A 13,553-nucleotide genomic window follows, 5' to 3' on the forward strand; every position below is an offset into this window, starting at 1 on the left:
AACTTGAAGCTTCTTGCATCCAGATGCCTCCCAGTGGTAATGAGAATGCCCTGGGAAGGTGGGCAGGACACAGAGAGCCATGGCTGTGAGCCTCCCTCTCATTGCCTGTAGAGTACTACCTCTCCCCCATTCTCCATCCTTGTGGTTTGGCAAGTACCATCCCCTCCCTTCAAGTCCCAGATGGCATCAGTGGGTCAGAGATAGACATCTATCCCAGTCAACTCATGACAGCCCACCCTGGAACTAATGCTAGAATTTGGGGAAAGACACTTCTGCTGAGATTGCCCACCTGCCATGGTGTGGGCCACATGGAGACAGACAGTGAAGCCAACACGGACAAGAACCGAATCGAGTCGAGAGAGAGGACATCATTTAAGCCCCTGGACCCAGCTATACCTGATGCCAGTCTCATTTTGGGGCCAATTACACGGACCAGTAAGGCACTGTTGTGTTTTTTGTTTTTGGTTTTTTGTTTGTTTTGCTTGAAGCAATTTGTGTTAGATTTGGGGGCTCTCTGGCAACCCATAATGTACTGTTCCAGGAGAGGCACATTTTGGACTCTGGCATTTGCGGAGCTTAGATGGGACATGGACCAGAGGCAGAAAAGGGTTTGAGGTTCCGATGCCTTCCTCTGGCAGTGGGTAGGGACATGTGTTGACACAAATATACAAGAGCTCTAGTCATCTAGCCTTGGGATTGCTGGTTGGGGATTAACATGGACTAGTTATGGCAGTGCAAGGATCTCCTCCCCATCTGCCTCCATGGTAGTGATGGAAGGCCCCTGGGCACAGAATGTGGACCAGATATCTTGGTGGCCTGACTTGGAACCCCCAGAGTCCTGTGTGCTGGGCAAGTTGCCATGGTGACATGTGGCTGCTGGGATGCTCTGTATAAAACTTTAGCATCGGGAAAGACTCCAGAGAAAGGTTCTAATCCTGGGTTCAGTGGGTAGGCTTTCAAGGGCTCTTAGGAGCCCTGAAATGGAAACCATTCAAGTGTGCCCACAGCTTTCATTGTATTTGCAAATGGGATTTGTGTCCCAGAAAACTTTGGGCTCCAGGGAATTCTTAAGTCAGAGGTTTCAAGTTATGCTTTTTGGTGACCCACGTTCCTCAGGAATGCCTTGGGGGTGAGCACTGAGTGGAGGAGGGGAAAATGGGCTGGGGAGAAGTTTAAAAGCCACAAGCACCTCTGGTGTCCCTGAGAGTAACCTGGTGCTTTTCCTCCAGCTCTTTCCAGGCCCTGCCCCAACTCCCAACTCTGGTGCCCTGAGACCTGCCTCTATGGAGACCTCAGAGGTCTGCTTTGGACCTGGCCCCTGGCCTCAGAGGAAGAATGAGTCCCAGAGGCAGCTTCTGAGCCACAAGGAAGCCCTGGTGTGTTTTGCCCTCTCTGGGTGTCACCCAAACCCCAGGGGGCTTCCTGGGAGGCGATTCAGCCCAGGACAGACGTCAGCAGTGATTCAGGGCTCAGATCTGATCCCAGTTGGCTTGCCCCAGGGACCTCTGTCTTTCTCAACACCCAATGCATGCAGGAGTCAGCTGGCTGGTCCTCTGAGAGTTCTCGCCCATGGAAAGAGAAATCATGGAAAAGTCCCAGAGAATGAATGCATTCACTGTACCAAAGCAGGCAAAGGCTGCTTCCTCTCCCTCAACTGGATGTGTTGGCAGGGCTGGCTAACTGAAGCCGGTGTAGACAGTCACACAAAAGAGCCACACCTCCTCTGCTCTCCCAAGTGAGTCTTTGGTCTCCTGCTCCAAAACAAGAGAGCCTTTTCAGAATCCCATGATGTATGTGGCAGCCAGCACCCCAGCTCTGTGTCTCAAGGAAGCTCACAGGAAAGACAGGTGGTGCCCTGGTCAGGGCCCCAAACCCATGCCCAACCTCAGGACTGTGGATGTCTTTGGAAATAACGCTAGTACTTGGGTCAAACCCCAGAGAACAGGGCAGAGTGGCCCAGAAAGATGGACAGCAGGGCCCTCAACTTCACCTGGACAGCTGGCAGGTAGAATCCAGCAACCCATCCTAGAGATTGCAAGTTGGCAGTGCTGAGTGGGCCCAGGGATCTGCATTTCATACCACTGATGAACTGCACATTTATCTGTTTATGCATCCTATGCATATGCATTGGTTTGGATAGTGTCCCCCCAGCATTAATGTCCACGCAGAACCTTAGAAGGTGACTTTCTTTGACAGTAGTCTTTGCGAATATAATCAGTTAAGGATCTCAAGGTGAAATCATACTGGATTTAGAGTGAACCCTAAATCCAGTGACTGGTGTCCTTATAAGAAAGGAGACACAGGGAAGAAGCCATGTGAAGACAGAGGCAGGGATGGGAACAATACAGCCACAAGCCATTGGGTTCTGGGAGCCCCCAGAAGCTCAAAGAGACAGGAAGGATCCTCCCTTAGTGTCAGGAGGGAACACCTGTCAACATCTTGATCTCAGACTTCTGGCCTCCAGAGCCAGAGGGAATTAATTTCTGCTGTTTTAAGCTACCAAGTTTGTGGCAATTTCTTACAGCAGCCTTAGAAAACCACTGTATATCTGTGCTTTATATATAAAAATGTGATATTATGTGTGCACCCTCCCCCACCGCCAAGAACCGACTTGCAACACTTTGAAGGTGACATCGCCCGTGTTGAAAATGCTTTTGTGTCCGACTTCAGCCAGGTCACGATCTCGCGGTCCGTGAGTTCGAGCCCCGCGTCGGGCTCTGGGCTGATGGCTCAGAGCCTGGAGCCTGTTTCCGATTCTGTGTCTCCCTCTCTCTCTGCCCCTCCCCCGTTCATGCTCTGTCTCTCTCTGTCCCAAAAATAAATAAACGTTGAAAAAAAAAAAAAAAGAAAATGCTTTTGTGTCTTATAAACAACAGCGGAGTAATTCTTGAACAAGCCCAGGGAGACCTCTAGGGTTTCAGGAAGTAGACGATTGAGGTATACCCAAATCTAAAACGTTTAATGCTTTTGGTTAGAGCAAATGATCAGGCGAACAAGGAACATCAGGTTTTACTGACTAAAATAGAGTGTGTAGAACAGAATTAAAAATATTCTCATCAAACAATTCGTTTTACAGGAGAAGCAATTCCAGAGTGCAGGGTAGGGGGGAGAAAATGTCTCAGAGTCCCCTTCTTTCAGCCTGGAGAGAGAACGTTCTCCAGCTAGTTGGGGGAAATAGCACTCCAAATGATGCTCTTCCATTTTAGTGGATTTGCCCAGAAAACGCAAGCAGTTTCTAAATGGGAAATGAGGGAAATAATATCCTGACACCCGCTTTCCTCCGGATGCACATGGTGCTGAGCCTTCTGTCCCATGAAAAACAGTGACAGGCGGGCATCCTCAGGAAGGAGTCTGGAGTGTTTGGACGAGAAGCCTTAAATCATCAGGATAACCTCTGACACTTACCGTGTGCTTTCTGTGTGCTGGGCACTGGGTTGTGGACTCCACAGCTGGTATTTTTTGTTCCACTACAGCCCAGTGAATGAGGTAGGCATGCCCCCATTTTACAGATGAGGAAACTGAGGCACAGGGGAGTTAAGTCACCTGCTGGAGGTTACACAGCTACTGAAAAGAAGGCTGGGGCTTGAACCTCACCATGTCTAAATTTTAAGACCCAGGCTTCTAAACACAGTGCATGGGCAGGGTCCTATTGCTAGTGGGTTGTTTCTGTCCCGCTCACCACAGGTTAATGAACAAGATAAAGAAGCCAAGCCAAGGAGCTTCTAGCCCTGGGGTCTAGGGAAACACAGAAGTCAGGAATTCAGCAGCCCTTCCTTAGGCTTTTAATTTCAAGCCTCCCAAAGGTAGGAGAAACCTGTTGATTAATGATGCTCCAGCATGGACCCCAGAGACCTCCAGCAAGTGAGGGGCACTGCAGAAGATGCCACCATGGCCGTCTGCTGCTTCTTTGGCCCAGCTCCCCTTGTCCTGGGGTGACCTGTATCCCACTGTTGCTTCTGGAGGAAATGTCAATCACAGGACCCCTAGCCCCGTGGCTGGTACATCCGTAGGAGCAAGCACTCGACTGGAACAGGGCCAGTCAGAGCCTTCTGTGGGATGAGATGGAAAGAGAATGTCTCTCTCAGCCTTAGAGATTGTGAGCCCTGTGGTTGTAGGCTGGGGCTTCTGGCAGCCACCTTTCCCACCAGGTGGAAGAGAGGATGAGGCCAGTGTGAGAAGAGATACAGAGCCAGGGGGCCTGGGTGAGGTTGAGAGGATGAACACGTGGGCCTGGGGACACTGGGCTCCTGGAACCAGCAATACCTTCAGCAAGCACATCCTTAGCCATCCCAGTTACAGGACCCAGGGAAAATTCCCTTTGATGCTTAAGAAGTTTGAGCTGCAGCTTTCCCAAGGGAGAAAGAAGGAGCTCTCAAGGGGAGAAATGAGAGGGTCTGAGTCCCATCCCTTTTGTCAAGGCTGGACTGCTCACAGCAGATCCAGGTAACAGCTGTCAAGCCACATATAACCCCAAGTCAAGGAAAGGCTTCTCCATCCTTCTCTGGTGCCATTCCTAGACAATTAATGTGTGGGGAATGCCAGGGAAGCCTACCCAAAAATGCTTCTAGGGCACACCTGGGTTTTAGAGGCAAGCTAGAAATTCATCTCAAGACAGGTGAAGATATCACAGATGCTCAGTGATAAATGCCTGGTGACATGGGAGCTATGAGAATGTCTCCAATCTCCCCCTACCTCTCTCCCTCATGTGCACACACACCTGGATGCAGGATGCAGTTTTGGGTGTTGTTCCTATACCTGAGGAGCAAACAGAAGTGGATAACCCTCCCTCCCTGCAGGGAGAAGGATGTCTCTAGAAAGTGACTCCTTCCCTCTGCTCCAGGTTTGGGGTTGAGGTTGGTATGCAAGGAAGTCCTTGCTCTTTGCCCTGTCACGCTGAGACTGCATGGAGGCGTGGACCCCATGGTTGTAAACCCACCCCTTAGGCAAGGCCCAGTGACTGCAGGTGTTGGCCAGAGATGACCCCCCCCCCGCCAGCTATAAGCAAGGCTATGAGAGAAGAGTAACACTGAGTCATTCAGCCCCACATTGGCCCCCCCAGGAGCCCTATCAGTGAGGTCCCTCCTAGGCTGATGTGAGTGAGTGATGTGGACTAGGTTGATAGACAGGTGAGGACTGGGGTGGCCCCCATCCAGGAGACACAGTTGTCTTGCCTTTACATGGCAACAGTGGCCCCATTTTGCCAATAGTCCCAAATGCCTGAGGGAAACTAGACATCCTGATCTCTGTGTGAAATGCTCTAATTTTTCAATCTCTCTATAGGCAAAAACAAAAGCCAGATCAGACTGCAGTCGGCCAGTTGGTAACCTGTGACTTGTTACCTTTTTGGGAGCCCAGGAAAGGAAAGGAGAAGTGTCCTCAAGCCCCAAGCATACCCAAAACTCTCCCATGCAGAACTCAGGGAACGTCTATCAGTAGCAGGTTCCAGGGGTCGGGTTTGCCATAGGGCAGACACAACAAAGTCACAGCCTCCTCCTCCCCGTAAGGGGAGTCCTGATGCCATGTTGAGGTCCTGGATCCAGCCTTAACTGAAGCAAGAGATCCTGGACTGGCCAATTCCATGTGCTCATGACTGGTGACCCTTTTGTGTGGGTCTCTGTGACTCACAACCAAAAAACTCATCATTAAACTGCTCCGAAGAAAGAAAAGAACCTCCAGAGGAGTTTAAAGACAGCTAGAGCCACTTCATCACTGCCTGGGCCTCTCCACCCTCCTCAAGTCAATGGTGGTCAGGTTTCCTTCCTAGCCAAGCTCTGGGAAAATGGATTTCAGATCCAGGGTGGGCTGCTCCCCACAGACAGTGGAGCCTGTAACTCATATAACTGTTCACCATGCATGTCTGGGACACAGGGCATCGCTAGGGAATCAGATGTGAATGCCAATCATTTCTGCCTACCCAGCATTCTTTCCCTCTTCTTCCTGTCGGGTACCCCAGCATTCCTAGAGGCAACCTCCTTATGATTTTCAAACTAGGTGGTTGGCTTCGGGAACAGGCATGTGGTCCAGGTAGGCCAATCACTGAAACCCCATCCCTGTATGGTGATTGGTCCAGATCGTAGACAGAAACCTACTGGCCAGTCTGTGTTCTTTGTTCCCCTGGCAACTGTGATTGGTTCAAGGACTAGTGTGGGACCCAGACGGACTGATTAGACTCAGTTCTGGGAGGTTGGATCGAACTTTGGGGGAGAGAGGTTCTCTTCCACAGCTGAGCTGGGAGGAGAAAGGGAGCCTAATGGTGATGGGGCCCTCTGCGTGGGGAAGGCACCTGAGAAGGAGGCTGCCCCAGGGAAAGAGCCAGAGGTGGAGAGGGGGTGCTGAGCCTGATGACATCCCTGAGCTCCCAGACCAGGCAGGCCCAAAGGTGGCCCAACCATTCCTTGGCTTTTCCTCACATGAAGCCCAAAGGAGATGGTTCTGTCTTGCATCCTGAAGAGTGCATGAGCTGGATCATTGCCATCGGCTCCAGATGCCCCCACTTAGTGTCCAGACCCGGGGCTGAAGCCCACGTGGTCCCAGACCTCACGGACACTTGAAACGTGGGAGGCGAGCGGGCTGCCCCACAGGGCTAAGTCCCAGCTATCTGGAGACCAGGGGGCTGCTGTGGGATTGGCCAGAAGAGGAGGAAGTGGTGGCACTGAGCTGGGAGAAGCCGCTGGTGCAGGATTCCAGGCTGGACATGGAGCCCCTGGGGAGGAAGGGCATTGTGTGCACATTACCTTCTGGGGTGACACGGCCCTGGGGCCCACGCACAGCAGTGGAAAAGCTGGTGATGCTGCAAATGAGGCCCCAGGGTTCTTTCTACCAGGCTGGTAACCCCAGGCGCACAGGGCAAGTGTAGAGCAAAACACAAGCGGAGTTACGGTGAGAAACGAGGCTCCACCCGTTTTCCAGCCCCACCCCCAACCAACCCCCACACACAGAGCCCAGCCTGCTACACACCATTCAGGGGCTTCCCTGACCTGGGGATCTAGCATAGCCTGGGCAATTTCTGACCCTATCTCTAGCCTCACCTCACCCCACCCCACCCCTGCAGCCTGCTTTCAGCATCTCCGACACTCGCCTCCCCTGTCTGGGAACCCGTGAAGGTCTCCACCTGCTGCCAGAAGCACTTTCTCTGCCCCCTGCTTCCTCTAGTTAACTTCTACTCCACACTTCAGAGCAGCGCTCTCCAGGAGAACCTTGTGTGATGACAGTTATGTCCTACAGCTGTGCTGTCCACTGCAGCAGCCATCAGCCTCACGGGGCTACTGGGCACTCAGAATGTGGCTCGTGCAGCTGAAGAACTGATTTTTTTATTTTTGTTGAACTGTAACAGCTACGTTTAAATTGCTACCTGTGGCTGGTAGTTACCTGGTTGGCCAGTGAAGCCTTAAGATCTGGCTATTCCAAGTGTGGTGTGGGGACCAGCACCACCAGCCCCTCCTGGAGCCTGTTAGAGCTGCAGACTCTCTGCGCCCCAGAGCTGCAGAATCTGCATTGTGACAACCCACCCCCCCCCCCCAGATGATGTATGTGCACGCCACCTAGGTCTCAACTCCAGTGTCTCTTCCCAGGTACCTCCCCCACATCCCATGCCCACCCTGTGCCAGGCCCCTTGTCCAGGCTCTGTGCCAGGCCTGTGCCAGGCTCTGACAACACCCTATGTTGAGGCTTCTGACACCTCCTAGCTATCTGACCTTGGGCAAGGACCCCAGGCTGGAATGCCTTCATGGCATCCACTGCTGTTCCTGTTATGCACAGGTGTGATCATGTGGTCTCCTGCTCCATGATGGCAGGCCCTATCTGTCTGGTCCCTCGGGGCCCAGCCCAATGCCTGCCTACTGAGGACACCCAGGAAATAGCCCTTGAACTGGTTTTCTTGCGAGGCTGTTGAAGGGCAGGGCAGCAAGGCTACCCCAAGCTGACCAGACAGGCTGGCAAGCAGCATCTGCTCTGCCCCCCTCTAGGCCTCCACCTGCCCTCCTGGAGGCCAGCAGCCCCCAATGCTTGTGTCTGCATGTCTCTCCCCTGCACTGGTGCCCAGCAGCCAAAGCAGGCCACTTCCCAAAGAGGAAATCACCAGCCCTCCCAGGCTGTGGGGCTCTCTTGGAGTAAAGACAGTGGCCCAGTATTTCTCACAGGGGGCTGTATGTGCCCCTACAATACTTGGAGCTCCACCCAGGATATGGATACAGATGTGACACCCTCCTGGAGCCTCAATTTGACTCCATGGTAAAGAATATAAAGCATTATTTTTAGAAGGACACAAGCATAGATAGGTCATGAAGCAGGATGCAAAATCACATTCGTTTTTAAAAGATAAAATGTAAGGCCTTGAAGAAACTCCATGTCCTCACCCTGTTTCATTTTTGCTATCAAGGGCTTACTGTATGCCTCGGTGAAGGGCAGGCTTCCCCCAGCTATTTCATCTTCATGACAACCCCATGACCTAGGATTTCAGTAGTCCCCATGTAACAGATGGGAAGCCTGAGGCTCAGACAGCTTAAGTGAGTTGCCTGACGTCACAGAGCAATCAGGAAGTGTTGGAGGCCTTAACCACTACACTTTCTGCCTCTCTGAAAGCAACACTTGGAGAGAGGTGTCTGTGCGACACTATTCTAGAATGTTCTAGAACATTCCAAACCCTTTTTTTTATGGGTTTCTAGGAATACAGGGAGGTCCAAATAGGAGGGCCTTGGGCTCCCCTTCCCCCACCAATCAATCTGGTATGTTTGGCTTCTGTCCAGGATTTCATTTAAAAGGGAGATCCATGGGGCGCCTGGGTGGCTCAGTCGGTTGAGCATCCGACTTTGGATCAGGTCATGATCTCATAGTCCATGAGTTCGAGCCCCATGTTGGGCTCTGTGCTGACAGCTCAGAGCCTGGAGCCTGCTTCGGATTCTGTGTCTCCCTTTCTCTGCCCCTCCCCTGCTCGTGCTCTGTCTCCTTCTGTCTCAAAAATAAATAAAAACATTAAAAAAAATTTTTTTAAAGGGAGATCTTGCAGCTGAGGCAGAGTTTGGACACAGTGTTCAATCTGGTTGCTCACACACATGCTGAACCACTGGAGAATTTTAACAATACCAATGCTGGGGACCTGCCCCTGGATAAGCTCAAAGACAAGTGAGGGAGGTGAATCTAGTGCCCCCAGCCCAGAAGGAAGGGGCCTCAGGAGTGCTGTGGGCCTCACCTAGAGGGGAGTCAGGACCCTTCCTGCCCAGGCTCTCCCTCCCCAGCCCCTCCTACCTGAAGTCCTCAGACGCCAGCACCTCGTAGTAGTAGAGGAGTTTGCACTTGGGGCCAGGGCTGTGCAGGGCCGTCAGGACATCCTCCACACCCGGGATACTGCAGGCCACATTGCCAGGGGGGCTGTGCATTTGCCACTGGAGCAAGTAGGTGCCAGGCCACCGGGTCACATGGGAGCCCTGAAACACAGCAGCCAGGCCTGAGGCTCTGGTCCTCCTGGGGACGGGAGCCCCTTACTAAACGGATCCACCAGCCAATCTTCCTCTCAGGGCCTCCCGAAGTCATCCTTGGCCCCTCTGCTGTTACCCCCATATCCCTGGGGGCTGAGAGCCTCCCTCTAAATCTGGTGGGAGTGGAGGCCTGGAGAGGAGGGCTGTAGTTGCAGGGCAACAGGTGCGGTTTAATTAAATGCCTGGACTTTGTTGGGCTTTTGTTCTGCTGAGCGTGATTTGCAGATAAGGTCCAGGCAGGGATTCAGGCAGGGAGCTGGCAGGTTGGTTAGAGCTAGTTGAGGGCCTGGACGCTGAGAATGAGGGCTAGGGGTGTTGGTGTGTGAGGTGCAAGACAGTGTGCTGCTCAGGGAACCTTCAGAGAGATCTGCAGTGCTCATCAGAGCTTGTGTGTGCGGTACGGGTGAGAGAGCGAGCAAGGCCAGCGATGTGAGACTTACAAGCACTGGAGAGTGGAGAATGCAGGGGGCCTCGTGTTCATGTTCCACAACGCATCTGAGTTCCGTTCCCAGACTTAGTATGTCTCTGCTGCATAGCTTCTGAAGCTCACACGTCAGAAATCACTGGGAGAGGGTGAGGGATGCAGGGTCCAGGCCTCACACCCAGAGGGTCTGAGTTACCCCTCCCTGGCATGGGCCCTGGCAATCTGCATCTCTGACAAGAGTCCCAGGGATTCTGAGGCTGGGGTCCTGGGAGGTCCCCAGAGTCCTGGATCTGTCTGATTCTGTCTTTCTCCCCACCCATCCCACAGGGGCTCCAAGGCCAAAGTCCATATGCAGTTCATCTACTTTGGTGCTCCCAGAACCCTGGCAACACAGTGGACACTCAATCCTGAGTGACGAATGAATGAACAAAGGAATTCGAACCTGGATGCTCTCCCCTTCCCGGCAGACAAGGGGGGCTTCCACACGGCTGTAATCCACACCTAGGACCCAGCCCTTGTCCGTCAGCTGCCCGCCGGCCCTGGCCCCAGGCTCCTGGGGTCCAGGCTTGGGCACCTGCTTGCTGTGGTACAGGCTGAACACCACGTCCCCCCTCAGGATGTCAAAGTCCCAGGTGATGACTGACTCGCCCTCCAGAATCTCCACGGCAACCTGCATGGGGAGGGCACAGTCTGAGGGTCCGACCTGGAATCCCACCAGGAGTGGGGAGCCGGGAGGGGGAGGTCAGCCGCAGTAGGTGCTGTGGGTGCCCACCTGGGTCTTCATCTGCCCATCTGCCATGCTCTGCACAGCCCAGTGCTCCCCTGGGATCAGGGGACTTGGCTGCACCGCCCCTTTGCTTGTATCCTTCCCCGTACCCATCCTGTCCCACCTCTCCTTACAGGTTTCTCCTCAGAGCTCACCCTCAACAAATCGCTAGCACGAGAACTCTTGTCTCAGGGTCTGCTTCGGGGGACCCTGACCTAAGACCCCACCCCAACCCGGTGGGCCCTCCCGGGCCAGGTCCCAGCACCTCATGGGGGGCCCCTCGGAGAACGCTGGCCGACTGGTAAGTCTCTCTCCACTGCCGCAGCTGGTCTGTGTGCTCTTGTTCCTCTTCTGTCAGATAGAGGGACTTGGGGACCAGCCCTCCTTCGGGGACATTACACTGGGGGATAAAGACGAAAGTAGCAGGTCAGGACCCAGCCGGCCTGGCTGACCCACAGAAGGGTACTCTGTGACCCCTGAAACTGCACTGACAACAGCAACCCCAAAGTGAGAACGGTACAGGGGCTCTCCCCTGACCTCACCTCCAAAACCACAATGCAGTAGGAACTCTTACTATTTCCATTTCACAGAGGAGGAAGATGGAAGCCCAGAGAGGTCAAGCCACTTGCCTGAGATCACACAGCAGAAAGTGTCTGAGCCTGGGCACAAACCCATGTTTATCAGGGCCCCCAGGCTCAAGTCTCTTATTACCATGCTGGTTCTTACAGGCCCATTTGTTAAACATAAATCACATGTATGTACCTCAACAAGTGGAGAGATTCAAATTGGCAGAATTCCTAGGAAATGCCTTTTTTTACTCAGAAATCATGTATGCTTCGAGTTTGGTATTCTATTAGACAAGGAAGAGGGGCCTGCCCTCATCCCATGGCCAGATGAGATAAGACAGTTGTGACCCAGGGTCACCCCTGCCTGTGTCATCTCAGCCCCAAGGGGAGGCAGTAAAAGGGGTCTGTGGCTGCCTCTCCTTGAAGTAGTTGGTCCATCTAACCATTCCGTGAGGATGTGGGCTGGGAATAAATCCCTTTGGATACACAGGCTCCGGGGTTCAGGCCACTGGGATGTTTGAGTCACCTCTCTCAGCAGCAGAGGGCGCAAAGTCAACAGGTAAACTCTGCTGCCTAGCGACGAAGTGCATAGGGAATACCGGGGTAAACTTTTAACTGGCCTGGTCTCTGGTCTTCTAGAAACTTCCATCTGGATCACTATGTTTGAAAAACCAAGCTAAGGCCCCTCCTTTGGACAGGACTCACTTCTCTTTGGGGAAGCGTCTAAAACAAGCCTTGCCCCCCAAAAGAGAAAGCATGGCTTCTCCAGGTACCAGCACCCACACACATGACAGAGTGCCCCACTCCAGCCTCCGTGGCCCTCTGCAGCCCTGCCCCAGCAATCCCTGGCTCCCCCACCCCCACCCCCAGGCCACAGCCCAGGGCCTGCAGCCACACACTCACCACACACTCTCCCCCAAGGAAGTCGGGGATCACTTCTTTATCTAGGTAGTCCACGAGGCCTCCGGGGCCCTGGTAATTGCTGCCACTGTAGATGAGGAACTTCTGCCTGGTGTTTTCATTGATGAAGGGGCTGATCTGAAGTGGGGGAGATGAGACAAGATGGAAAGGTATTTTGGGTTTTTTGTTTGTTATTGAGATGTAATTCACGTGGCAAGGAACTAACCATTTTCTTTTCCTTTTCTTTTCTTTTCTTTTCTTTTTTTTTCAAGTTTTATTTAACTAATCCCTACACCCAGCGTGGGTGGAGCTCGAACTCACAACCCCGAGATCAAACGTCGCATGCTCTTCCAACCGAGAATTAACCCTTTTAAAGTGAACAATTCAGTGGCTTTATTTCACTCACTATGTTGTATAACTACCACTTTCCTGTAATTCCGAGACTCTTCTTCACCCCAATAGGAAACCCCATTCCTTTTACACATTAATACACATTAGCAGTCACGCCCCAGTCCCCTCCCCCCAGCTCCTGGAACCACCAGTCAGATTTCTGTCTCTATGGATTTGCTTGTCTGGACATTTCATAGAAATGGAATCCTCCAATATGTGGCCTTTTGTGCCTGGCTTCTCTCCCTCGGCATGATGTTTTTTCTAGGTTCATCCACCTTGCAGCACAGATCATTACTCCATCCCTTTTTATGGCTGAATAATATTCTACCCTTTGGATGATCCTATTTTGTTTGCCCCAGATGGAAAATACTTTAACACCGAATTCGAAACTGCATGTCAATCCTTTTTTTTTTTTTTTTTCATGGCAACCCCTACCCCCCCACTCACGATGCTGGTGTGGTGTCCCACAGTTGGGGAAGGAAGGAAGGACTTAGCATTGGCAAGGTACAAGCCAATTGAGCAAGGAATGCTACAGGAACTGGGAATCCCACCTGTGTGGTCACTCTCCTTCAGCCTCCACCCGGGGAAGCAGTCACCTGCCGTCCTCGGCAACCTGGCTCCGTGCCACTGGCTTCCATCTGGTGTGGCCACTGGGCAGAGGAGGGGGTACAGCAGCAGGAGGTGGGAACAAAGAGAGAGGCCAGAGTACTTCTTCCCCCACTCCCTGCTGCCTCACTGCCCCTGGGCCCCCCCCACCCCCTGCCACATTCTGGCTCTCATGAGGCTTGGTAACAATGCCATCCCCTCCCGTGGCACCACCAACCCCCCCCCCCCCACCACCCCCGGGTGTCAGGGATCACTGCAGGGTCTACTCCCTGGGGCCTCTCCATCCTGCCCATACCTCTGCAAGGAGATCTTTTATGTTATGTCCCCATTAAGCCATTGGGGTGAATCCCACTTCTGGCCAGCACCCTGAATGACTGGCTCCCACCCCTACCCAATACACATCTTCTTAGAAGTCTCCCAACAGCAAG

At 52.9% G+C, this 13,553-nt stretch overlaps 1 protein-coding gene across 1 annotated transcript in view; it reads right to left on the minus strand.

Annotated features, from left to right (window-relative positions):
- Positions 1-2,938: 2,938 nt before the first annotated feature.
- SEC14L5 (SEC14 like lipid binding 5) overlaps positions 2,939-13,553 on the minus strand; it is a 45,848-nt gene continuing 35,233 nt past the window's right edge. The window contains exons 12-16 of the mRNA XM_045460334.1: positions 12,133-12,267; positions 10,929-11,063; positions 10,340-10,567; positions 9,244-9,422; positions 2,939-6,703 (exon numbers count right to left, since the gene is read on the minus strand). Of these exons, the coding sequence (XP_045316290.1) occupies positions 6,595-6,703; positions 9,244-9,422; positions 10,340-10,567; positions 10,929-11,063; positions 12,133-12,267 (786 nt within the window). The 3' untranslated portion in view covers positions 2,939-6,594. The remainder of the gene's footprint in view (positions 6,704-9,243; positions 9,423-10,339; positions 10,568-10,928; positions 11,064-12,132; positions 12,268-13,553) is intronic.

This window comes from Leopardus geoffroyi, chromosome E3 (assembly GCF_018350155.1).
Source record: "Leopardus geoffroyi isolate Oge1 chromosome E3, O.geoffroyi_Oge1_pat1.0, whole genome shotgun sequence".
Classification (NCBI taxonomy): Eukaryota; Metazoa; Chordata; class Mammalia; order Carnivora; family Felidae; genus Leopardus; species Leopardus geoffroyi.